Source organism: Alosa alosa, chromosome 15 (assembly GCF_017589495.1).
Source record: "Alosa alosa isolate M-15738 ecotype Scorff River chromosome 15, AALO_Geno_1.1, whole genome shotgun sequence".
NCBI classification, from domain to species: Eukaryota; Metazoa; Chordata; class Actinopteri; order Clupeiformes; family Clupeidae; genus Alosa; species Alosa alosa.
In genome coordinates, this window is record NC_063203.1 from 27,042,046 (window position 1) to 27,068,838 (window position 26,793).

Sequence of the window (26,793 nt, forward strand, 5' to 3'; positions counted from 1 at the left end):
AAGGCCAAATAATGCCCATTTCCACTTGGGTTTACTAGTTTTGCCATCCAGACCTGTCGTTCACTGAGGTGGATGTAAAGCAGAGGCCATTTCAGGGGAACAGTAGGCAAAGTTCTCTTGAGGAGAACATAACAACACTGAAACCGCCAAGTGAAGCCTTTCTCAGCATGGGAGCGGCCTGTGTTTAAGAGATTAGTAAGCTGAGAACTAGGACATGAACTTTGACACCATTCCATCTATAAGTACAGTATTTTACTGCTCCTTAAACTGCAGTGTGCTGTGGGGTTTTGGCAATATTCCTGTCACATGGAGGACCTGTGGAAGAACACTGGCCCTCCCTCACAGCAAAACATGTCTTAACAAAACAAAATATTGTTGAAAGCTGTAATTTAGAGTAAATGTAGATTGACAAAGATTTAGTGTTTTGCCAGGTTTCAGGCTTACCCATTCAGATTGTATGTCAAATGATAAGCAAAACTGTGGAAAACTTGTAGTGCAACTAATTAATTCAGAAAGTCATTCAGATGCAACTCAAATAAATTAAAAACCAATGAAGATTAATCATCATTAATTATTAATCATCATTAATAATATTATTATTATTGTGTAATGACAATAGAAATGACATAGAACCAAGTAAAACAGAATTGCTGTGAAATCTTTTTTACAGGTGCAGTTTTCAACCCCAAAGAGCTGCTGTGTAATGCGGTGTCGAATGTCATCTGCTCCATTGTGTTTGGCCACCGGTTCGAGTACAAAGATCCTCAGTTCCTGCTGCTCTATGACACAGTCAACTCCTACTTTGACGTGCTCAGCAGTCCTTTGGGCTCGGTATGTGTTATTTACTTTTCATAGAATGTTTTTTTTTAAGACAAGTAGAGAAAACAAGAGCTCTACAGCACTGACTGGTATCACAAGTGAAGACAATAACAAGGAATTATTATTCCCACATTTCACTGCATACAATGAGTAGATTAGAGTAGCCTAGTAGTAATTATCATTTTCTGTTGACCAAAGAGATATACCGGTAACTGAATTATACAGTGCTATAAAAAGTATTCACCCCCCTTGGATATTTTCCCTTTTACTGCTTTTATAAATTGAATTTTGATCAATTCAATTTGGCCTTTTTTTTACAATAATTCACAAAAATCGCCTCTTCAATGTCAAAGTGAAAGCAGATTTCTACAGAGTAATGGTAATTCATTAAAAATATATAATTCAAAATAAGTGATTGCATAAATATTCATCCCTTCAAGTCAGCATTTACCGTAGTAATTGGCGGCAATTAAAACATGGGGTCTGCGTGGATAGGTCTCAGTTAGGCTTGCACATCTGGATACTGCAATTTTACTCCATATTTCTTTGGAAAACTGCTCAAGCTCTGTCAGGCTGGGATTGAGTGTGAACAGCCCTTTTCAAGTCCAGCAACAGATTTTCTATAGGATTGAGGTCTGGGCTTTGACTCGGCCACTCCAGAACATGCATGTTCTGAATGTGAATATTTATGCAATCACTTATTTCGCATTATATATCGGAACGTCACACAAGTGTATCTAAATTAGCTTAAACCAAAAATTACATTTTATTGTGACTCGAAGAGCTATAAACAGTCTTGTAAGGCTGCGTGTACAAATCCGTTTGGAGCTCCAGTGGAATTTTGGATTGCGATGAATATTCTCGGGCTAACCGTTGATGTGCCGTGAGAAAGGTTGGGAATAGGCACCCATCAGCCCAGCACTAAACTCCGAGCGTGGTCAACAAAATCAGATATTTCAAGCATTAAAAGCCCCGGTAAGAACCAAACTAGATTTTGTTCAAATCTACATACCTATGGCTACTGAAAAATGTAAGGTTCATTTATCAAATGTTATTTTGAAGTATTAAAAAACATTGTTGTTTTAGAATTTTTCGAACGAAATGGTTGTTAATTAGCACGTTTACAATATGTATTTTTATTAGTTAACATTACTTTGTAGAAATCTGCTTTAACTTTGATATTAAAGATGGGAGTTTTGTAAGTTAATGTAAAAAGGGCCAAACTAAATTTATCAATATTCCATTTATAAAAGCAGTAAAAGGGGAAATATAAAAATACTTTTTATAGGCACTGTATCACTGTATCTGCCTCCCATTCTTCAGTAATACAGAAAATACCTGGACATTGATATTTTAAAAAAGATTAGCAAGTCACTTTCTAGTTTGTGATATTAAAAGATTATGTTGTCAAGAGTATATTTCCCATCATTTATATGCAATTATTTCAAGTATTTTTATCACATGGAAATATAGAAATACAGAAATAGTGGGACAATAATGTAGTATTTCACTACTTCTGAAGTTTCTACAGAGATTATTATAGCTCAGTGTTATATGTTATATGATCTCTTCCAGCTCTACAACATCTTTCCTAAAATTGTTGAGTGGATTCCTGGAAAGCACAAGGATATGTTTGCATTGCTGCAAAAGTCACATGATTATGTGAAGAACCAGGCCGAGATACGACTGAAGCACTTGGATGCCAACTCCACCCCACGTGACTACATTGAGGCCTTCATGATTAAAACGATCCAGGTTAAGTGTTGTCCAGGGATAACGGAACATTTTTCTTAACCAAAAAATGTCTTTCATGAGTGGCATGGGTAAAAAATGTATTGCTTCCTGGTGATTGTTTAAGCAATAATGAAATCAGTTAATGCTAGTTGTTTTCAAAGTAGAATTTATCATTACCCAATTAAGGTATCCTTTTGCAGCAAAGCTTGAATGTTTTCATTTGTGAGTTGCCATTGAAAAAAGTGTCCTCTGCATGAATGCATAAGTGTAAAGGAAGACAGATTGAAAGTGTAAAGAAAGAGGCAAGATGTTACTCCATAATTAGATGGACTGAGATTATAACTGGATGTACTTGAACTTGTGGTTGGAGAATCTCTCCACTAGAGGGCCTCACTTGCCAACCTGACAGACACCCATAGCTCAGTGATATGAGACCGCATGTGCTGTGCATTTCAGGAGAAGGACATGCCGAATAGTGAGTTCCATTATGACAACCTGCTGGGCAGTGTGTGGAACCTGTTTTCAGCTGGAACTGAGACGACCTCCTCCACCCTGAGACAAATGATACTGATGATGATCAAGCACCCACACATTCAAGGTCTGGACAAAAAAATGGAAACACACAAAGCTGTGTTTCAATTACACACATTCATATTGTGTTTTATATTCATATTGTGTTTCATATTCATACATTCATATTGTGTTTTATATTCATATTGTGTTTCATATTTCTGAAATGTGAGAGATGCAGGGTACTCAATGTTAATCCTGATTCTGATTTACACCATGTCATTGATCTGTTATTTCTGCCTAAATTGTGCACTGTATAAATTCTGTTCATGGGCTCATGTAATATAGCTGTAGAAATAAGCATGAAATTCTTTAGGTTATAGTCAAATGTGTTAGCTACTGACCTATATAGTCAAAGTCAGAGTCAAATTTATTTACATGTATATAGCACAATTTTCATACATAATTGTTAATAAGTGTGCTTTACACTATATTACACTATATCATTAACCGTTTAATTGTACAGTGTCCTTGGGTGACTTGAAAGGCGCTGTGTATGTAATATTATTATTATTACATTGCTAAAGTAATCATTTAAACTAATAGCTTGTTTTCCAATGGTTATTTCAGCACACCACACAGGCCAAAAAGAAATTGATGAGGAGTAGCTGGCAGGGCATTCCTTAGGTTTAATAAATATAAACATGTTTGTCATTTTCTTAGCACGTGTCCAAAAAGAGATCGATGAGGTGGTTGGACAGGACAGAAGTCCATCCATGGACGACAGGTCTAAGATGGCGTACACGGACGCCGTTATTCATGAGGTCCAGCGCAACATGGACCTGGCCCCGACCTCTGTGCCTCACAAGGTCACTGTCGACACCGAGTTCAAGAACTACCACATCCCCAAGGTGAGAGTTCATGAACTACCACATCCCCAAGGTGAGAGTTCATGAACTACTGCATCCTCAAGGTGAGAGTTCATGAACTACTGCATCCCCAAGGTGAGAGTTCATGAACTACCACTTCCCCAAGGTAAGAGTTAATGAACTACCACATCCCCAAGGTAAGAGTTCAAGAACTACCACATCCCCAAGATGAGAGTTCATGAACTACCACATCCCCAAGGTGAGAGTTCAAGAACTACTGCATCCTCAAGGTGAGAGTTCATGAACTACTGCATCCTCAGAGAGTTCAGGCTGAGAAAAGGTCGCCTTCGTATACAGGACCCCAAACTACAGAGACAGCCATGTGTTGTGTCTTACTGTGAAAGAAATTGTGTAATGTAGTATAATGTAAAGGGCTCTAATTAGTTTGACACAAAATTTGCCATGTGTTAATAACGTAGGCTACCAGCAGGAATTTGCAATTCGCAAGACTCCTTCACACAGAAGTTCCAACAGACATGCTTTATTAAGAAACTACAAACTTTACAAATTTACAAACTTACTAACAGACAAGATGGAGACAGAGAGCCAACGAATGACAGAGGAACAGGGGGGTAGAAATACACTGACTAATTAACAGAAAGACAGAGGACTGGACGAAAACCAACAAGACAATAATGGAGAACAGGTGGGAGCAGAAAATGGAGGGAAAACTAACAGGACAGGAAGTACAGACCAAAGTACAGACAAAGACAGGTGACAGAAAGATAAACACAAAGCACATGGGGAACAAGGAAACCCGGACACAAACACAAACTAATACAGAGAATGGCCACTAGGGTGGCACATACACATTTAGTCAAGGCCAGATCCTGACACTATCACACAAACTAATGCTAATTTAATTACTGAGCAAAATAATTTTGCTAATTTATACCACACAACACACACAAACATGACTGGGCCAGCGCACAGACGCAGATGAACATGAATTCCTCTACAGTCCAACCAGTAGATGAGCCAGTATTGGTATAACTGCCTGTTCTCACTGTGTGCAGTGCGTGCTGCAGATTCAAATTGGTTCACATGAGGGTTATATGAGGGAAACAATACATGTTCCCCCTTTGTTCTCCTCCTGCAGGATACTATGGTTCTCCCTCTGCTTTCCTCGGTTCTCTCTGACCCCAAACTGTGGAAGAACCCAGGACACTTTGACCCCGAAAACTTCCTGGATGAGGAGGGGCGATTTAAGAAGAATGATGCCTTCTTGGCTTTTGGATTAGGTAGGCCTACTGCATGTCAATAGATACATTGAATATTAAAACAGATACAAGAAATGACCCTAAAATGGATAAAATTAGGTAAGGTAGAGGTTTAACTGTCTAATTCATAAAAACATGACCATAGCCAGATATTCCAGTAAACCCATTGATCCCTGTGTTGGTGTCTTGCCTGTCAGGGAAGCGTAACTGCCTGGGTGAGGGTCTGGCGCGGATGGAGCTCTTCCTCTTCACATCCTCTCTTCTCCAGCGCTTCACCTTCGTGGGCACCAAGCCCCCAGAGGAGATCGACACCACCCCCAAGTGCTGTAGTTTTGGCCGGCTGCCTTGCGTCTACGACTGCTACGCCAAACTCAGGGTGTAGATGAGAAACGCCCTACACTGTGCAAACAGCCAGACTGCAGGTCATGTTTAGGCTGTTTCAAAACAGTGTGAGAATATCAAAGAATTATACATATTGGGATGATTCTATTTTAGTTTAGGTTGAGAGTATACAATGTCACAAGTTACATTTTTTTTTGAAGCATGAATGAGAAGAGTGCTAAAATAACCCACATTGCTCCTTATCTATAGGGGGTTGCAATGCAATGCTCACATGCAATATTAGCTATTGCCATTCCTGGACCACGGCCAACTACCGAGCCAAATATGATTATTCTACGTACATTAAACGCTCAATATCAAGCATTTCATTGGGTGTCCCAGTGACCTGAATTGTAATGCTTTCATACCGCACTGGCATCCCATAATACATACTGGTAGAACGAAAATGTAGAAACTGACAAAATTACAGTTCCCATTAAATACACCCCAAGTACAAAAATAAATTAAGTGGACACACAGAATTGTTGATGTGCTGGCAACTAATTGTGTTTTCAGTACAGCTGAATTCTTGCCAGAGCTCACCTGGAGATGAGGCAAATATTGTGTGCCATTTCATTGCCCACTAGCCTAGCAGTTGTTTATGCACCTTAAAATGGCAATTTCCTTACTCATGCAGACATGCATTTGTTATAAAACTGTTCTTCCACCCCTTAGTACTTCCAGTGTCAAATTACTATATAGTCATGAGAGATAAGATAAAAAAGTGCCTTTCAATGTAGAAATGTACTGACTTTGTATGTCAGTAAATGCTTGTTTTTTTTTCTTAGATTTGTATTATCCTCATCTGATCATTGAAAATTGTTTGTATTGGTGAACAATATTGCTTTTGTGTTAAATAAGATATGTACAATAACAAATACTAAAATATTGGGGTCCATGCAGATTCTACTATAATTGTATGGATTGTACCTTGAAAGACTGTAAGGGTCCTGTCGTGTTGTGTTTTCCCTGTTAAGTGTTTTCCTTCATGTCTGCTCCTCTTTGGGGTATACTACGAAGCACGTTAGACATATCTAGGCTATGTAGACATATCGAGGCTTGACAAAGCCTTGACTCCGGGGTATACGTTAAGTGATACTACGATAGCAGTTATGTGATATATATGTGAAACTAGACTTTCAGCTCAGATCTGTGCGCGTTCTCGGTGTTGGGATGACTTTGGCCAATCGTGTAGCGTGGAGACGCACAAGACCGCCTCTATTTAAAAACTTCAAATAAATCAATTGTCATCAGTTGTTGTATGGTATGCACATCTATAGTGGGATATTTGCACACACAGCACTATTAAAGCACATTCGAGATCCAAAATGTTAGTAGAGGCGGAGCTCCACCTGTAAGATATATGACAGAATCCTACACGTGAGATAACTTTGTTTTTAAGACAATTGATTGGTTAGTGTGCAGTAGATTACACGATTTGAGCTATAATTTAGCACATAACCTCCTCCCGACCAGGTTTGGTTGACAGCATAAGATACCATGGTGATATAGCGACACTAAAACAGATCCACTTTCGTGTGACAGCATAGCCTGGCTTTGAGCGCAACATACCTCGCTAACCCACTAATCGAGATTCGTAGTACACCCCCCTTGTGTCTTCCGGTTTGCTTACTTCCTGTGTCTTGTGCCATGTGATCCTTTGTTTGTTTTGCCATGTGTTTAGTTTTACCTGTTCCCCATGTGCTTTGTGTTTACCTGCCTGTCACCTGTCTTTGCCCCATCTCCTTATTTGGTCTGTGCTTCCTGTCTTGTTAGTTTTCCCTCCGTTTCTGTTTCCACACCTGTTCCCCGTTATTGTCTTGTTGGTCTCGTCCAGTTCTCTGTCTTTCTGTTAATTAGTCTGTTAGTTTAATTATGGGTTCCACCTGTCTCTTGTCTTACCTTGATCATTGTCCACCTGTGCCCTGTTACCCCTGTGTATTTAAACCCTCTGTCTCCTCTCAGTCTTTGTCAGTTATTACTCAATGTGGGTTGTGTTACATGGTTTGTTGAGTTTGGAATAAAGAGCCTTGCCTTGCCTTGCCTTGCCTTGCCTTGCCTTGCCTTGCCTTGCCTTGCCTTGCCTTGCCTTGCCTTGCCTTGCCTTGCCTTGCCTTGCCTTGCCGTCAAGCTCTCCCCTTGGAATCGTGACAAAGACATTTGACAACAGGGCTCAAAGAGTGGCGCAAGATGTACCCTGACTAGAACAAAGTTCAAAAATGAATAGCAGTTTAGTTGAACTGTGACAAAACTGTTACCCAATTTGAATTTGTGAACAGGTCTGTCTAGGTTCATCTAGGCTACTATTTTCTATGCATGATTTTTCAAATTGAGATGAGATGGCAACAGGAGGTCCTAGCCTTAGGCTACGTTTATACGATGAAAAGAGAAGACGCATTTTTTTTATTCGCGTTTAGACGAGCATTCTCAGGGGGAAATCTTTGTTTATATGAAGACGCAAGAGCATGTGATATTCGATTGGATATGCATTCCAGACCGCTGGGTGGTGGTGTGATAGAACCCGATGCGTCACGCCGCAGACATTCTAATGTGACAGTTTAGCCAGAGAGGAAAGATCAAGGATCTTTGGTTTAGCCGTTTAGACGGAGACGCAACCCGGGTCGTCTTCAAAACTCTACACTTTGGAAGGAGTCTTCAGATTTTTGCGTCTCCAAGCCCCGATGGCGGGGTCGCCGTGTAAACGAAAGGCACTTATGATAAAGTATTTTGTCGTCTTCCTTCGCAATCGTTCTCGTATAAACGACCCCTTAGAGAGAAATGTGGGAATTGCGACAAGACCCAATAAACCAAGGGAATCCTTAACCAACGACATTGGGACAAACTTTCTAATGAGGAGACGCAGCACTCAAAAAGCCTCCATAGAAATGCATTGGGTGCATTCCAATATGGCCGTTGTCTACACATATCCCACCCCCTCCTCGGCAAAACGTTGACATGTGAATACATTGAGAGATTTAAAATTCAAAGATTCAGACAATAAACAGCCTGCAAGAACCTGCCAGTTTTACATATATACAAAAATCATCCATTGTGACACACAAGAGATATTAGTCTCTATGTTCAGTTGTTCTGACACACAAGGGATATTAGCTAGTCTCTATATTGAGTTGTTTTGACACACAAGGGATATTAGCTAGTCTCTATGTTGGGTTGTTTTGACACACAAGGGATATTAGCTAGTTTCTATGTTGGGTTGTTTTGACACACAAGGGATATTAGCTAGTCTCTATATTGAGTTGTTTTGACACACAAGGTATATTAGCTAGTCTCTATGTTGGGTTGTTTAGACACACAAGGGATATTAGCTAGTCTCTATGTTGGGTTGTTTTGACAGCCTGAAATGATCGAAGCGTGTGATAGGTCTGTACTTGTGAGTTGTGACTGTACACTGTATACACAGTATGTACACACTGTTTATTTCTTATGTTATTTTGTATCTCTTGCATATACATCCTCAATATTTAGATTCAGGATTGAACAGAGGACTTTCTGTGCACCTCTCTGCAGCCTCCCATCTTTGACTCTTTGTCTACATATACTACATCTTCCCATTGTTACTAATAACTGCATCAAGTACTCAGAAACTATCCTGTTAGCATAACATTAGGACAGGTGCAAGGCAGGGTCCTCCTGATTAACGACCCTTCAGGAGGATCATCAGCCCTTGTGACCTACACATCTATTCAATCAGGGTTGGAACTACGTAGAGGTCACACACTGCTTTGTTTGTAACATACTTTAGCTTAGGTTGTTTCTCTGATTAGTCAGAGATACGGGTGACTCCTTATGGTGAAGCCTGTCTCTTTCCCTTGATGATCATTGAAAGAATAAAGCCTGTTTCTTGATTGCCATCATCCTGACTGTGTCTCCAGATATCTGTCGTAGTAGGAAAATTACCATCACTTTGAATGTCATTCATTTTGAATACTTAACTTTACCCCAGTCATGGACCAATGAATATCGCAGTCTAAAACTATGTTAACCATTACCTAATAAATCAGCTTTCACTCACCTGTCCTGGTATGAGGGGAAAACATCAGAAAGTAGCTTATTTGTTTTTACTCCCAGCTTTGACCCATACAGATGTCAAGATGGAAATACTAGCCTTTCTCCAGCCAAACATTCTCTGTATAGTTTTGGGCATAGTGGTTGCTATATTGGTATGGATGAACAGAGGGAAGCAAAGGAGCTTTGGAAGATTACCCCCGGGGCCTCGTCCAGTACCACTTATAGGAAACCTACTGCAAATAGACCTGAAGGAGCCATACAAGTCTTATCAGGAGGTATGTTCACATTACATACATGCAGAGGCTATCAAATGTGTTTGTTCTACGTTTTTTCATTTAATTTCCTTTCATTCATATAATGTGTACATTTCCAAGTTTCCTTTCTTTCTTTTGTTCTTTCCTTCTTTGTAGCTCTGTTCAGGCATTCAATTCCCTTGGAGCTGCCTTTTTTAACCTTAATCTGGTAGAAAGAAAAAAGTTTTCAAAAATTCAATTACAAAAAAGTGTGGGTCATGGTAAGAATACAGAAAACAATGGTGCATTCATGGCACCTGGGAATGACGAGGACCGCCCCGTGATGACTTTGTTTTTCCCACAGCAAGTGTTCATGTGCTTTGCCATCGGAATTTGTGACAAACAGTGATGCCACAACAAAGGTTAAAACATACGCTCACTAATACTAAATAAACAACTGTATTTGCTTAACCCTTAGAACCCGATTGACGCAAAGTGCGTCAAAAAACACACCCTTTCTTCTCTGTTACATTGCTCCGCAACTGTTCATCACAACGAGATGAAACCTTTATTGCATGACAGAGAAGAAGTGGGGCTTTCCAAAGAGACTACGCACTTGTCTGTATGATCAAGTATGAAAATAAAAAAAAAATCATGAAATTAAATCAAATTGCATCATATTTACGAACCCGTGATCGCATAGATATGGCAAGCATATCAGATGAAAGAGGAGAAACAGGGCTATCCATTGGTACCATGGATATCGATCTTTCTGGCTTATAAAAACAGACGAAGTGACTGCAAAATATTAACTGTCATGTACACAAACCAACACTGCACACCCATTACTGTCGGAGTAATTACTCGCGGACCCGTGATCGGATATATATGCCACGCATGTTAGATGAAAGAGGAGACACAGAGCTATCATTTGATACCAAATACATCCTTCTGGGTTATAAAACAGACGAAGTGACAGCAAAATAATAACTTCATATAGCTGGACTTACCCCACGTTTTTGTCTGTTTTTGTGGCAAAGCATGTTTATAATCCAAAACTATCGTGTGTTTCTCTATGGCAAAACATGTTCATAATCCGGTTTTGAGATCCTAGCAAATTCCTGCATGGCATCCAATTCAAGGCTCACATTGCATCCCAATTTGTTCAACAAAGACACACCTTTTTGCCTTTACTTTGTTCATGGCAATGCAGTAAAACGTTGAGAATCATCATGAGTGCATACACCATAGTCACACATGCTAACAGGCAAACTTGGGTCAAGTCAGGTCAGATCAGTTCGTGTCACAGATATGGAGCGCAGAATGGTCATTTTTCATCGCTAAATAAAAAATGGCATTTATTTCCGTAAATCACACACCACATATTTCTGTAAATTGCTCAGCCCCAGAGTATCCCTCCAACATGGCAATTATATTGCCCGTTTCAGGACAGTCAGCCCTAAACACACATGAAATGCATGTAGAGCTATGAGCTTGCTGTGGTGAGATACAGGTCAAAATATAAGAATTTTTATAATATGATTCTTATATTTTAATTCTTTAAAAAATCAAAAATAAAATCATGGATAGCCTAGACTCTGCTGAAAAAAACAATATATAATATGTGTGTGTGGCACTTACAATGACCAGAATAAATCCTTATGAATAAAGGTAGTGAAAATGCCCTAAAAACAGCTTAGGATTCTAAGGGTTAAAATATAGTGTAAGACGCTTGTGAAAGAAAGATATGCAGCTTTTCAAGTGATAAAAAGGGCAAATTCCCAAGTTCACATTAAAACTGTTGGACATGAAAGGCCACATGGACTACAAACGAACTACAACATGACAACAAAAGGTGACAAACAAAAAACTCTGTTAGCAAAATCTAGCCCCAGTTTCCGACCTCTGACTCACACATGACGTGACGTGAATAATGCGGAATGATGACGTTTTTCCGATGCCCATGAACGCTAGTTCCACTATGAGTGCACACACACACACACACACACTCTGTTTATTCATTTAAGGTTAATTTGACAGATATTTGCACATTAACAAATACACGGAGTTTGTGGGGGGGCAGGGGAGCACTGCCCCCCCGGTGGAAACGGGTAATTGCATTGTTTCATACATTAGTGAAATACGTCTGGCATGACCAGATATTTTAAATAACACCAAACAACAATATAAGGAACGGGCTGCGGTTGATGATGGGAGCAGCCAGGTTTTCTTCTCTTGCGATCCTTCACATCGAAAGTGACATTACGGCCAACCTGACGAGGCTTGCAGGACGCAAAAATCGAAAATTACTTTTGCACAAGTATAGACATCTTGCCGTGCCAACGTTGCAATAAAGGTTGCCTAAATGCCATGTATATAAATGTCCTGTCAGCTTACTAATTGATTTTGCGTTGTGTGTAGATTTGGAATTTTTATTCCACTTTGTTTAAACAGCAAAGTGGCGAAGCCTCGTTGGAACTGGCTGGTGAATGTGACGCGCGTAGGCCTGGCTAGATACTCCATGACCCTTTTTGTGCATCTAGGTCTATACTGATCGCTGTGGATTACTCTTTTTCGTATCATTGGATTACAGCAAAATATGAATATTTTTGTCTTAACGTAATGGCGTGATTGCTCTTCGTTTCTGCGTTTGGAGAGGCAGACTGTTAGGTAGGTGAACACTTCCTTTGATTCTTGGAGTTATCGCTATGATTTAGGTCTGCCCTGCGCTCAAAAGTCTACAGTTTGGAGATCTGTTTCGACCTCACTCTGACCGTCACTACGGTCTAAAAAAGGAATGATCACCTTCGTTCTGCCTATCACCGAGACCATATGTCAACAAAGTCATGCCCATGACCTCCGGAAGCAGAACACCTCGAGCTTGTAAATAGCGGAGATTGCTCCCGGTTCAGTCTCTCACCTTGATCGCCTCATCTGAGACCTGTGATACGTGAGTACGTACTTTCACTGCCTTCTTTGTGTATCTGTTGTGTACCCCATCGCTGCTGTCCGCAGCTAGCTGGGCCAGTGTGAGGCTGCTGCTTGTCCCAAGACGCTGCTTCAGGCCACCCCGTACTGTATTACACCACTGCTGTATCTCTTTACGGGCTGCTGCTTGCAGACCCAGTGCTGTATCTTGGCCAAGGTAAGTGCCTTATTGTATTGTATTGTGTTGTATTGCATTGTGTTTTTCTGTGGTAGGCAATGGCGGCACACTACTGCAGAGTCTGTAGGGCCACGATGGCCCCCAATGACGGGCATAGAGAGTGTCCCGCTTGCCTTGGGGCCGCCCACCTCCTAGAGGATGTCGACAGCCCCTGCAGCGCAGCCTGTGACCTTCCTAGGGAGGAACGGCTCCGCCGGGCTGACCAGACATGTGGCCACGCGGCGTGGGCGGGACAGGCGGCTCACCCGACCCACCATCCCACTCTCATAGGCATGGCCGTAAGCATACGCCAAGCGCAAACGGCAACATGAGTCCCCTTCCAGGCATGATCAGGTGGAGGTCCTGGACCTGCTAAGTGCTCGGCTCCAGCTGCCGCGGACCGAGGGTAATGGCACGGAGTCGCCTCAGATTCTCTCAGCTCTCCAGGCTCTGGCTGGGAGGATGGACAGGCTGGAGGGTCTCCAGGGCACGCCATCCCCTCTGCCCCTGGCCAGGAAGGTCTCTCCCCATCCAGGCCTGAGAGCCATGGGCGGATGTTGATCTGGGTGATGTGGATGTGCTGTCGCCTCCATGCCCCTCGCTCCACGATCGATGACGTAAGCGGGACGGCTTCCTGGATGACCTACATTCAGACATGGTGCAGCCAACTGATGAATCCACGGTACCAGGGGAGGTCCCCGTCGGCTCCTTGATGTCACGGGTGTTGAGTGCCTCCAAGATCCTGGGTCTTCAGGCCCCTATGCCAGACATGGCTTCCCTTGGGGGGCGTCTGGGAAGGCGCCTCGCGACAGCAGCCCACCACCCTGTATACCATTGGCAGTGGATTACACGGAAGGTGCTGCAGACGGCATGGGGTAAAGTCGCCACAGCCCCAATTCAATCCAGGTTGCCGCCAGCTGGCAAAGGCTGCCTATCCCGCCCGACTCAGGGCTAGGGGATATGCCACCCGGTCGAGCAGTTCATCGCCGCCTGGACTTCCCTGGGGCCTGCCAATGCATCTCCCAATCCACGCTGCCAGCGTGAAGGAGTGTGCCAAGACGGACCGTCTCATCAGTCACTGCTTTGACGCATCAGCACGGGCAGCCCAGATGGGCAACGCCCTGGCCATCACTCTGGCGGCTCTGCTAAAAAACGATGAGCCCGGAGGACCATGATGCAGGGCCCTGGTGGATGCCGCACTGTCAGCCCACTCCCAGCTGATGCGTGATGTGGGGAGTGCTATGGCCTCTGCGGTGCTGTGCAGACAGGTGTGGCTTGCCCAAACCTCTCCCTGATGCCATCAGGACAGACCTGTTAGGTCTCTCCGTGGTGCCTGGGCATGTTCCATCCAGACTCCCAGGGGTGCTGGACAGAGTGGAACAGGCTGGGCTTCTAGAGAAACTGGTCAGCGTAGGTGCCACAGGCGGGCTCCGGTTCCCCACAGGGCAGCATCAGGTGGTATGGGCGGTGGCAGCCCCGCCCAACACCACAGGGTATCAACTATGCTGCCCCACGGGACCGGCGCTTTCGTGCACCAGACCAGAGCTCAGCCCCAACTCCCTGGCCCAGAGGACAGCAAAGACCTCGACGGGGCGCAGGCAGAGGTGCAGGCCGCGGTGGCGGTCCTGCCTAGGGATCCGGGGCTGCCCGTCGATTGCCCTTCCCAGCTGTCCAGGACCTCCTGGGAAGGGATTGTGCCAGACTCTTGGGTTGTGGCTACGGTGACTCACGGTTACCGCCACAGTTTCGGGATGGCGGCCCCTACGTTTTCAGGGGTCAAGATGACGCCTGTGAAAGACCCCCTTTTAAATTCCGTGCTTGTCAAGGAGGTCCAGGAGTTGCTTCTGAAAGGGGCCATCTCAGAAGTACCGCTGCTTTTTACCACGGCACACTGGGTTTTATTCCAAATATTTTATTGTGCCCAAAAAAGACGGAGGTTACCGGCCGGTCCTCGACCTCAGGCCCTTGAACCAGTACCTCAAGGTGCTGCCATTCAAAATGGTCCACGTTGGAATAGTGATTCGTTCCATCCAGGAAGGGGAGTGGTTTATGTCTCTGGATCTACAAGACGCGTACTTCCACGTCCCTATCTGCCCAGCACACAGGTCCTTCCTCCGCTTCGCCTTCCAAGGCAGGGTGTTCCAGTTTCAGGTCCTCCCATTTGGCCTTTCACTGGCCCCCAGAATTTTTACTCGCGTGGTGGCAGCCCCCTGCAGGTCCAGGGCCTAAAGATCCTACCGTACCTGGACGACTGGCTAATTTGTGCCCCATCTCAGGTGCAGGTGGTGCACGACACCAACACGGTTCTGACCCATATCCAGGCCCTGGGTTTCACGGTCAACTGGAAAAAGAGCAACTTGCAGCCCCGCCAGCAGGCGGATTTCTTTGGTGTCCTCCTCGACTCTGTCAGCATGACGGCGTCTCTCACTCCACGGAGGGCAGACAGCTTGACCGAGGCTCTGACAGGCTTTCGGCTGGGCAGACTGGTCACCGCCCACAAAGTCCAGAGGCTGTTGGGCTTAATGGCCGCGGCAGCTGCGGTACTGCCATTGGGCCTGCTGGAAGGCAGCCCCTGCAGTGTTGGTTCAATGCCTTTCAGCTCCACCCGAGAGACGACAGGCATGTGAAGTTGCGGGTGTCTCCTGCTTGCATCCGAGCCCTGGGTCCTTGGACGGACAGGAGGTTCTTACTCCAGGGTGTTCCACTGGGGGCCTTCCTCACAAGAGGCAAGTGATCTCGACAGACGCTTCTCTGACAGGCTGGGGAGCTGTCTGGGAAGGGCTGTCAGCGGGGCGGTGGCCTCCCTCCTGGACGCCAGAGCACATCAACGCCCCTCGAGCTGAAGGCCATCCATCTCGCCCTGCAGAGGTTCCTGCCAGGGTTGGGCGGCCAACATGTTCTGGTGAGGTCAGACAGCACCTCGGCGGTGTATCATGTCAATCACCAAGGCGGCACGAGTTCCTGGCGGTGCCTCCAGGTGGCGGAGGAGTTGCTGTCATGGGCATGGCCACGTCTGGCTTCAGTGAGGGCAGTACACGTTCCAAGTGTGGAGAACAGGGCGGCCGACATTCTCTCTCAGGACCGGGCCACTCCGGGGAATGGAGATTGAACCCAGAAGGTGGTCAGCCAGGTCTGGGCTCAGTATGGGACTGCACAAGTGGACCTGTTTGCGTCGGCAGAAACAACTCACTGCCCAGAGTGGTACTAGTGGTAAGGGGTCAGCCATGGCAGTTACCCTGCAGGGCGGATCTTCTGTCACAAGCAGACGGGCAGATCTGGCATCCGAACCCAGGTGCCCTGCGCCTGTGGGTTTGGCCCCTGCAGAGTCAGTCATTTAACAGCTAGCTGAGTCTGTGCAGGAGACTCTGAACAACGCCTGGGCTCCTTCTACTAGAGCTTGCTATGCACTCAGGTGGAGGATCTTTTCGGATTGGTGTGCCAGCTTGGGTCTTGAGCCAGCGGTTTGCCCTGTGCCACAAGTTTTGCGCTTCTTGCAGTCCTATTTGGATCAAGGCAAGGCGGTCAGTACTGTGAAGGTTTATGCCTCGGCCATGTCAGCCTTTCACCAGGGTGCGGATAACAGGCCCTTGGGCAGGCATCCACTGATTGGTCAGTTTTTAAAGGGTCCCGCCCGGTTGCGCCCAGTTCGCGACTTTTATGGGCACCAAACTGGGATTTGCCCACCGTTTTAATGTCTCTTACTGAAGGCCTGTATGAGCCCACTTTAGATGCAGATCTGCGATCTTTGTCTCTGAAAACTAGCTTTCTCCTGGCTCTTTGTTCGCCCAGGCTGGCCGGGAGCTGTCGCCCTCTCCGGTCAGCCGAAGACTGCCTGAGGTGGCAGGCAGGGGGGCACTGGCGTGTCACTTTGGCCTAATCCAGCCTTCCTGCCTAAGGTTCTAAGTCAGCAGTCTATCAACCAGGTTCTGGAGCTGACCCAATTCCAGCCGCCTGCTGCCTCACAGGCAGAGCGACAAGTTGCTCACTCTGTGCCCAGTCAGGGCTTTGAGATTTTATCTGGCCCACGCGCAGTCGCTGAGGAGGGAACACACTCAACTTTTTGTCTGTTATGGGAGGCTAAGCAGGGACTACCGCTTTCCAAACAGCGGCTGTCGATTGGCTGGTTGAGGTTATTTCCCATGCCTACCAGGCTCTGGGAATGCCGGTCCCTTCGAGTACAAGGGCTCACTCCACCAGGAGTATGGCTACGCCTTGGGCTGCCCTTAAGGGGGTACCAGCAGATATATCTGTGCAGCGGCTTCATGGGCTTAATGACTTGCACTTTTACCAGGTTATATAGGGTGGACGTCACTCGCCCAGCTCCGGTTGGCGACGCTGCCCTCATGTCCGTGACTGAGCGAGGTTTAATGGTTAGCTTAGAGCTCCTCGCGACTTTTTTGGTATGTGTCATCCCTTTTTTAGACCGTAGTGACGGTCAGAGTGAGGTCGAAACAGATCGTAGGTTACGCATGTAACTATGGATCTGTGAGACCGAGGGAAGACCGTCACTATCCTTGTCGCTCGGACCATCCTGAGGCGCTCAAGGTAGGAGACTGAATACAGGAAATCACATCAAACAAATTTATTTTTTTCTGGGGGAGGACCCCCAAAACCCCCCTCCCACACATACGACAATAAGTGGGGGGCCATTAATACATCTGGGCCCAGGGGCCCGAAAGTTCATAATCCGCCCATGACTCTGCTAGGTGGCTATAGTATATAGTTCGTTTTTAATAGTAAACAGAAATGTCAAGATGGCAACAATTCATTACATTCTTTAATTGACAAAATATGATTGTACAAAATATTCAATCAATGTGGCGCAAATGAGGCTAGAGGCGGTGGAATAATTTATAAAATGTGAGCAGCAACCAGACCCTATGGGCTAAGCCATAGACAGTGAAAGAAAGGCCCCGAATGTTTATTTTGCGTTTCAAGCCAACCGTGCTGCATTGGATTTCATAAGGACGAATTGTTAAATTGTTACAATGTAACATTAACATAAAATGTCACATTTTCATTGTTCAATTAATATGCCAGATTAATGCCAGAATTATCCAAAATGGTTATTTTGCATCTTGTCCATGGGCCAATGTTAAAAGGTCAGTTGTATGAAGGTGTTTAAGGTCTTACTTGGTCATTCAACACATCAGCTCTAACTGTTCTTCCGCCAATAGATATTTCTCCACCAAAATAAAACCTTCATCTTTGTGCTAGTCATTGTCCAACGTCTGGAGTGTCTTCCACCATACTAATCGTGTATTTATTCAGCATCTATGTGAGAAGTATGGGTCAATGTGAAGAGTGTCATAAATCAACATCATGGTATTCTCCAGGGATTTATTTTGATGAGTATAGCGGAAAACAACCAGACACCTCAACAACGAGAAAATTCAAATAAACCTGATGGCTGCAAGGATATATTTACACCATTTCCAGTCAATTAAATTATTTACAGATAATTTGTTGTTGATTCAGAGATAGGCTGTCCATACTCTTCAAGTGTAAAGTTCAAACTCCAACGCCACAAACTCACCTGACTCCATCACCCCGGCAAAATGGTAATGTTAAAATATTATTTGCACACTTTGGTTCCATGTTACATTTCCCGTCTCGGTCCGCTGGATCTGATGATGTTTTAATTCATATGTCGGTCTGTTTCTTACTCCTATGTTTGTGTGTGGCTATTTGGTTTTGAATCTATGATCTTCCTTACAAAAAGAAAGGAATTATTAATTTAAAGATAGGCACAACAAAAACAAATTTCCTCCTGTTCATCGCGCCCCACCTGTCATGTCTCTATTACCCAGTGGGCCCTGCCCCACACTTTGAGAACCACTGAGTTAACACAATAAATCAACCTATCATGAGTGAAACCTTCTCCTTGCAGCTTTGTAAGAAGTATGGGCCTGTGTGTACTATCTGGCTGGCCAACAAACCAGTGGTGATCTTGTCAGGTTATCAGACCATCAAAGATGCCCTCGTCCTCCAGGGAGAGGAGTTCAATGGGAGAGCTCAATACCCTTTCCTGGTGAAGGCAACCAATGGATATGGTGTGTTATAATTATTTATATGCACTGGTCAAAATTAATCACAATGATGTCATCTCACATTGTCATAGTTTAAGTTAAATGATGATATTAATTGATGTTATTATTGTATACACTGATGGCATACATAACCATACATAACAATCCGGTCTATTTGTAAAAGCTATAGGCAGAGATTCTCTGGAAAAGTTCTGGTTCTTGTTCTCCACAGGTGTGATGGTGAGCAGTGGTCATCGCTGGCGAGAGCTCCGTCGGTTCTCCATCATGACGCTGAAGAACTTTGGGATGGGGCGGAGGAGCGTAGAGGAGAGGGTGCAGGAGGAGGCCAGGAGTCTGGTGAAGGCCTTTAATGAGTATGAAGGTGAGGAGTCTGGTGAAGAGCTTTAATGAGTATGAAGGTGAGGAGAGAATAGCATTTTTTTTGTATCGTGTGTCTTTGTATTCTGAGGTGTTTTTGATGTGCCTGAATCTGGTGGAAGCAAGACATTCTGGCAGCCTGGAACTTTAAATGGTAAACCAGACAAGAACCTGTAGAACTTTGACTTACATACTGTAGGCATAGCAAGCTAATGTGAGTGATGATTTCCAAGGGGATTGAGGTAACACTATGTGATCTTTTCCATCGTCTTGAATTTTCCATGAAATTTAAAAGGTGCAAAACAGCTGAGTATTTCTGATGAGAATAAGACGATTCATGCAAATGATATCTGTTTTATTTGTAACAATACAACAAATAGAATGATGTGGTCATAAAAGAAATCCTCTTGAACAGGTGGACTCTTCAATCCCAGAGAGCTGCTGTGTAATGCCGTGGCCAATGTCATCTGCTCCATAATGTTTGGGCAGCGCTTTGAATATAAAGATCCTGATTTCTTGCTGCTCTATAATGCAGTCACTGATGTCTTCATCGTCCTCAACAGTCCCATTGGCCAGGTAATACCTCCTACAGTAGATGTTTTCAGTTTTCTTATTGGCCTATTTCCTCTTTTCTGTAAACATTAATTTCTCTACTCATCACCTATTTGGTGTATTTGTTACAGCCATTTTGATGTATTTATTTACATTCATTAAATAATAATCACAGAATTAAGATGCGCAAAAGGTCCAGAAACATTTTTCCATAACTGTGTTCTCAAATGAGTGTAAATACTTGTGGGAAGTGTGTGAAGTCTGTAAGTGATTACGAATAACATCACAGTGACACATTTGCTGTATGATTGAACACCACACACATTTTTGATCTGCTTGAGTTTGAGGGTTGTTGATCTCTTCCAGCTCTACAACTTGTTTCCTGGAATTCTTGACCGTCTTCCTGGAAAGCACAGAGACATGTTTGCGTTGCTGCAGGACACTCAAGCTTATGTGAAGAGGGAGGCAGACACCCGAATTAAGCACCTGGATGTCAACTCCACCCCACAGGACTACATTGAGGCCTTCATGATTAAAATGATCCAGGTAAAAGTGCTTTGGGGGTAAAGATAATGACTAAATGCTACTGCTGATGACACTATTCCTAATAGACAACACAGAAATATCTTTTTGGATGCTGCTTATTATCTGTGTTGATTTTTGACAATATAGGCCTACTCCTCAGCAGCCTATAAACCCGCAATTAGTGGACATCCCCACTAGAGGGCCACATTTGCCTATTTTTAAACATTTTAGATGGATAACTAGACAGTGAGACTTGGATTATTTGCTGACTGTACCTTATGTGCTGTAAGGAAGATGTATTACCCTTATATTTGTTTAGCCTAAGGCATTTAAAACTCTGTAATATAGGATGATTATGATAAATCTATTTTGATATAATTTAAACCACTTGGTGGTTGGGGATCATATGATTATTTTAAGCCGTCACTCAAACTCCTCATTGTTGAAATGGTCATTACTGTTGACTCCACTGTTGATGTGAGTTTCTGTGTCTTATTTCAGGAGAAGGACGTCCCAAATAGTGAGTTCCATTATGACAACCTGCTGGGCAGTGTGTGGAACCTGTTTTCAGCTGGAACTGAGACGACCTCCTCCACCCTGAGACAAATGATACTGATGATGATCAAGCACCCACACATTCAAGGTTTGAACAAAAAAAAACACACACATAGTTGATTTGTCATATTTCCTAAACATGGGCAAATACTGTACAGGGTCCTTTCAGTTAATCCTGAATAAATATTCCTACACAATCATATTGCTCTGCTATGAAAATCTGCTTCTTTATTGTTTTCTCCAATATCATAATGTAATATTAACAATAGCTGTGAGTATGAAATAAGTATGAAATTCTACAAATGTTCTACAAATATTCTACAAATGGTACTCCATTAAAGGTTATAGTAAAATGAGTAGGCTGCTGACCTATATATTGCTAAAGTAATCATTTATACAAACAGCATGTCTTCCAATGGCTTTTCCTGTACATATGGAGATTGATGAAGTGCTGCTGGGCTGCGCATAAGTATAAGTATATATACTCTTTTGATCTTGTGAGGAAAATGTGGTCTCTGCATTTATCCCAATCCGTGAATTAGTGAAACACAAACAGCACACAGTGAACACACAGTGAGGTGAAGCACACACTAACCTGGAGTAGTGAGCTGCCTGCTACAGCGGCGCTTGGGGAGCAGTGAGGGGTTAAGTGCTTTGCTCAAGGGCACTTCAGCCATTTATGTGGGCATGGGAGAGCAGTGCTCAACCACTTCCCCCACCCACATTTTTCCTACTGGTCGGGGATCGAACCGGCAACCCTTCGGTTACAAGCCTGAAGCCCTAACCAGTAGGCCACAGCTGCCTCAAAAGTAAATAAATATGAACATGTTTGTCATTTTCTTTTTTAAACACGTGTCCAAAAAGAGATTGATGAGGTGATTGGACCGGACGGAAGTCCATCCATGGACGACAGGTCTAAGATGCCGTACACGGACGCCGTTATTAATGAGGTCCAGTGCAACATGGACCTGACCCCGACCTCAGTGCCTCACAAGGTCACTGTCGACACAGAGTTCAAGAACTACCACAACCCCAAGGTGAGAGAGTTAAACAGTCAATGCCACTTTATACTGGTTTCTCTATTTAACAGGAAGTCAGTGCAAAGCAGAGTGATTAGTTCTTGTTTCCTTGTCCCGGTAAGCTATCTAGCTTGCGTTTTGTACCAAATGTAATCTTGCAAGAGATGATTTGTTAATTCCAGGGCATTGCAATAGTCCAATATGGAAGCAATAAAAGCATGTATGACTTTTTCAAGGTGAGAGTGTTCATGAACTACTGCATCCCCAAAGGGTGAGAGTTCATAAACTACTGCATCCCCTAAGGGAGAGAGTTCATGAACTACTGCAGTGCATTCCCAAGGTGAGAGAGTTCTTGAACTACTGCATCCCCAAAGTGAGAGAGTTCATGAACTACTGCAGTGTATTCTCAAGGAGAGAGTTCATGAACTACTGCATCCCCAAAGTGAGAGAGTTCATGCTGAGAAAAGGTCACCTTCGCATACAACACCAAACTACAGAGACAGCCATGTGTTATTAGTGCGGTGGGTCTTACTGTGAAATAAATTGTGTAATGTAGGCTATAATGTAAAAGGGCTCTAATTTGTTTGACACAAAATGCGGCATGCAATGTGGAAATAACATATCACACAAACTAACGCTAATTTAATTACTAGCTGCACACAACACACAAACATGAGTGGGCCAGCGCCCAGGCGAAGACCAGCTCAGTAACCAACCAGAAGTTTCTATGAAATTTCATGGACTCCATCATAGACACTCAGTCAACCTCCATCATGTTCCTCTAGATGTTTAGAAAAACGCTACACATTACTCAACTCAACCGATTTATGCATCAGTGCGTTCTACGACGTGCCAATAAATGAGCCAATATTGGTATCACTGCCTGCTCTCTGTATGGTTTTCACTGCATGGCAGTCTTGGGTAGTAATGATAATAATAATAAAATAAATAATAATACATTTTATTTATAATGCACTTTTCATCAGAAGATCTCAAAGTGCTACAGGTTAAAAACACACACACAAAAAAGGTGAGCAGTTTAAGGGAAAAAAAAGAAAAGGTTTTAAAAAAACATCTAAAGGGGACCAAAAGCTTTGCTAAAAAGAAATGTCTTAAGACCTTTTTTAAAACAGTCAGTGCATTGTGGTGCCCTCAAGGTGTCAGGGAGGGCATTCCACAGACGTGGGGCAGCAGCACAGAAAGCCCCATCTCCCATGGTCCTGAGTCTGGTTCTGGGTATGTGGAGGAGGTTTGAGTGAGTTGAGCGGAGGGAGCGTGTGGTGTTTTGTGGGTTGACCATTTCTTTGAGGTGGGGGAGGCATGTCCATGGATGCATTGATGAGTGAGGAGGGAAACCTTGTACTCAATCCTGGTGGAGAAGGGAAGCCAGTGGAGTGAGTGGAGAATGGGGGTAATGTGCTCATGTTTCCGCACTCTCATCAGGATCCTAGCTGCAGAGTTTTGGATGCACTGAAGCCTCTGCAGACTCTTGCTAGGGATCCCAATGAGAAGTGCGTTACAGTAGTCCAGTCTGGAGGAGACAAAGGCATGAACCAGCTTTTCAGCATCTGAGAAGGAGAGAATGGGGTGGAGTTTGGAAATGTTACGGAGGTGGTAGAATGAGGTCTTGCAGAGGTGATTTATGTGGGCTTCAAAAGTGAGTTGGGAGTCCATTTTTACACCAAGATTTGTGACTGTTGATGAGAGGGGGATGTTGGAGCCAGAAAAGGTGATGCTGGTAGTGTGTGGGAGGTGGTAGAATGAGGTCTTGCAGAGGTGATTTATATGGGCTTCAAAAGTGAGTTGGGAGTCCATTTTTACACCAAGATTTGTGACTGTTGATGAGAGGGGGATGTTGGAGCCAGAAAAGGTGATGCTGGTAGTGTGTGCTGCAGATTCAAATTGGTTCCCATAATGTTATATGGAGGAAGAAGAGACATGTTCCCCCTTTGTTCTCCTTCTGCAGGATACTATGGTTCCTCTGCTCTCCTCGGTTCTCTCTGACCATAAACTGTGGAGGAACCCAGGAAACTTTGACCCCGAAAACTTCCTGGATGAGGAGGGGCGATTTAAGAAGAATGATGCCTTCTTGGCTTTTGGATTAGGTAGGCCATTTCCAGTGGTGGAATGTAACGAAGTACAAATACTTCGTTACTGTACTTAAGTAAATTTTCCACGTATTTGTACTTTACTTAAGTAAAATTTATAGTGCACACTTTTGACTTTTACTTCGTTACATTTTACAGCAATTATCTGTACTTTTCGCCGCTACATTTCTACAACACCATCGTTCCCTTTTTTTACGATACATTTTATGATTTTTTTTTTCTCTGACAAACACGTTTGTTTTACCAGGGGCAGGGTTGCTACCAAAGATTCTGGAGCGCTACGTGCATTCTTAGAAACATAAGCTTCTAGTCTAGACCAGGCAAAGCGTGAGCTTGTAGCCATCTGCATTCGGTAGGCTATATTCACCAGACCCATGGCTACACTGTACATGCAACTGTGTTCTGTGCCTTTCTCTGTCTGTTATCTGCAGCGTTAGGGCCTCTCTCCGATGAGATTGCTATCCGCGGATCAGCGAAGTTACAGGCTATGCCCATGCTTCTGTGTCACACGTCTGATCATTTGCGGCACAAATGAATGGTAGACTATTAATGAACCGGTGGCCGGAAAAAACGTAACATTTTCCAGATTAGGAAATATTCCTTAATTGTGTGTGATCAAATAAAGATGCATAGCCTACAATTGGGGGGTAGTAATGTGAGCGTTCATTCAATGTCTATGCGTCTGAACCTAATCATAAAGACACCTTTCTCAGCAACTTTTCTGTTCAATCAGCATAATTGGCATTACGACCCACCCGACGTTTCCCTTGTCTACCCCGTTAAACTTCAGGCTCTCGTGTTTTGCTGACTGATATTACTCAGCAGATCACCCTAGTTAGATAACCAGTATTACAGTCTCTAGAATTGTAGGTCAGAATGTAAACTGGGCCACAGATGGTAAGCACAATTGCATTAGCTTTTAACTATCTAGTCGAGTATAACCTAAAAAACTAGCTTAACTACAATGCCACAGCCCATACTGATTTTTCGTTTTAGAATATAGTATATAAATCATTATGCAAATACTTTTTACTTTTAATACTTAAAGTACATTTAAAAAGCAGGTACTTTTTACTTTTACTTAAGTAGGGTTGTCATTATGGTACTTTTACTTTTACTAAAGTAAATATTTCTCTGTGTATTTGTACTTTTACTTAAGTACTGAGTTTCAGTACTTCCTCCACCACTGGCCATTTCCATTGGAACCTCTTTGGAATAATTGCTGTACTTCCCTCTAGTTCTATCTTGTCATGAAATCTTACTTCTAGAGTACTGATTCTAGCAGTGATTCTCAACCTGGGGGTCGGGAGATAAATAATTTTTAGCTCAGTGGTTAAACAATCACTTTATATCTGTTTTGTTTAATTTCCATTAGAATTTCTAATACACATGTTCAAAAACAGCATTATTGTTCACACTAGGCAGTCTATACATAGGCCTATGTAACGGAGGTGAACTGAGCTAGCATGCTAGTTGCTCGTGTAAATCCTCACACCCCTAACCTTAAGAACGCTTCTAACCCGTTGAAGCCTGGGCTTTAGCTCAGTGGTTGGGCGTTTGACTCCCATGCCGGTGTACTGTATGTCAACCTCTGTTACACCTAAGCATCAGTAAATTGGCAATAATGATATTGCAGCCTTTGTGGGCTGATAATTTTGTTATGTATAGTCCTCTTCCGTGTTCCATAAACAGGAATTGCTGTCCTAATGGTGTCCTACGTATTTGTCACTGTTGGTAACGAAGAAGCCTCATCCACCACCTATAGAGATGGGTTTTCAGAAAAAGTACTAATGTTATTCCAACTCATTTAAAAGTATGCAATAAAGCTATAATAGAATAGATTATTCTGTCTGAGGTGAAAAAGTGCAAGTAGCATGCAACCTTCATTGCAGTTTTATTAATCCATGAATCTGTCGGTGTCTTGCCTGTCAGGGAAGCGTAACTGCCTGGGAGAGGGTCTGGCGCGGATGGAGCTCTTCCTCTTCACATCCTCTCTTCTCCAGCGCTTCACCTTCGTGGGCACCAGGCCCCCAGAGGAGATCGACACCACCCCCAAGTGCTGTAGTTTTGGCTGGCTGCCTCGCGTCTACGACTGCTACACCAAACTCAGGGTGTAGATGAGAAATAGTTTAGGTTGAAATTATAAACAAAGAAATAGAAATAAAAGAGAATTTACATCACAGCATCATAAATTAAAACATCATGTTCAGTATGGAAATGTTTAAGCATGAATAAGAATATAGACAATGGAGCAGAGTGTGGAAAAGACAATGGAGTTGGCCATAGCCAATGCACCTTGTATTTCAACCTTGTAGGGGCTATATCATAGGGGCTATAAATAAAGTTTGATTGACTGATTGATTGATTGAATGAATGGAGAAGGGTGGAAAGGGTAGGGCAGTGTGGCATGAGTAAGCTAATATAAGTGGCAATAAGTATATAAGTAGTAGCCTAATAAAAAAATACCCTCTTTACCAGTATTTTCTCCCATTTGACCCCCAAGTGATAGTCCCAGTCTTAATTATGCATTATAGAAATTTTGTCATCTAAGTGTGAAAATGGATTGTGAAAATTTGAAGAAAAAATAATCTTGTTCCTTAGACTCTCTCTAAAAATCAATTTTTACA

At 43.5% G+C, this 26,793-nt stretch overlaps 2 protein-coding genes across 2 annotated transcripts in view; both read left to right on the forward strand.

The window, feature by feature from the left end:
• Positions 1 to 6,207, forward strand: part of LOC125308175 (cytochrome P450 2M1-like) — a 15,472-nt gene extending 9,265 nt beyond the window's left edge. Inside the window, exons 4-9 of the mRNA XM_048264497.1 lie at positions 671 to 831; positions 2,395 to 2,574; positions 3,010 to 3,151; positions 3,787 to 3,974; positions 5,092 to 5,233; positions 5,410 to 6,207. Coding sequence (XP_048120454.1) covers positions 671 to 831; positions 2,395 to 2,574; positions 3,010 to 3,151; positions 3,787 to 3,974; positions 5,092 to 5,233; positions 5,410 to 5,594 — 998 coding nt within the window. The 3' untranslated portion in view covers positions 5,595 to 6,207. The remainder of the gene's footprint in view (positions 1 to 670; positions 832 to 2,394; positions 2,575 to 3,009; positions 3,152 to 3,786; positions 3,975 to 5,091; positions 5,234 to 5,409) is intronic.
• A 3,487-nt stretch (positions 6,208 to 9,694) lies between these two features.
• On the forward strand, positions 9,695 to 26,283 carry LOC125307919 (cytochrome P450 2M1-like). Its single transcript, XM_048264050.1, has 9 exons — positions 9,695 to 9,897; positions 18,891 to 19,053; positions 19,262 to 19,411; positions 19,823 to 19,983; positions 20,326 to 20,505; positions 20,986 to 21,124; positions 21,886 to 22,076; positions 24,025 to 24,163; positions 26,099 to 26,283. Exons 1-9 carry the CDS (start codon positions 9,706 to 9,708, stop codon positions 26,281 to 26,283), a joined length of 1,500 nt encoding a protein of 499 aa, XP_048120007.1. The 5' UTR covers positions 9,695 to 9,705.
• The last annotated feature ends 510 nt before the right edge of the window (positions 26,284 to 26,793 follow it).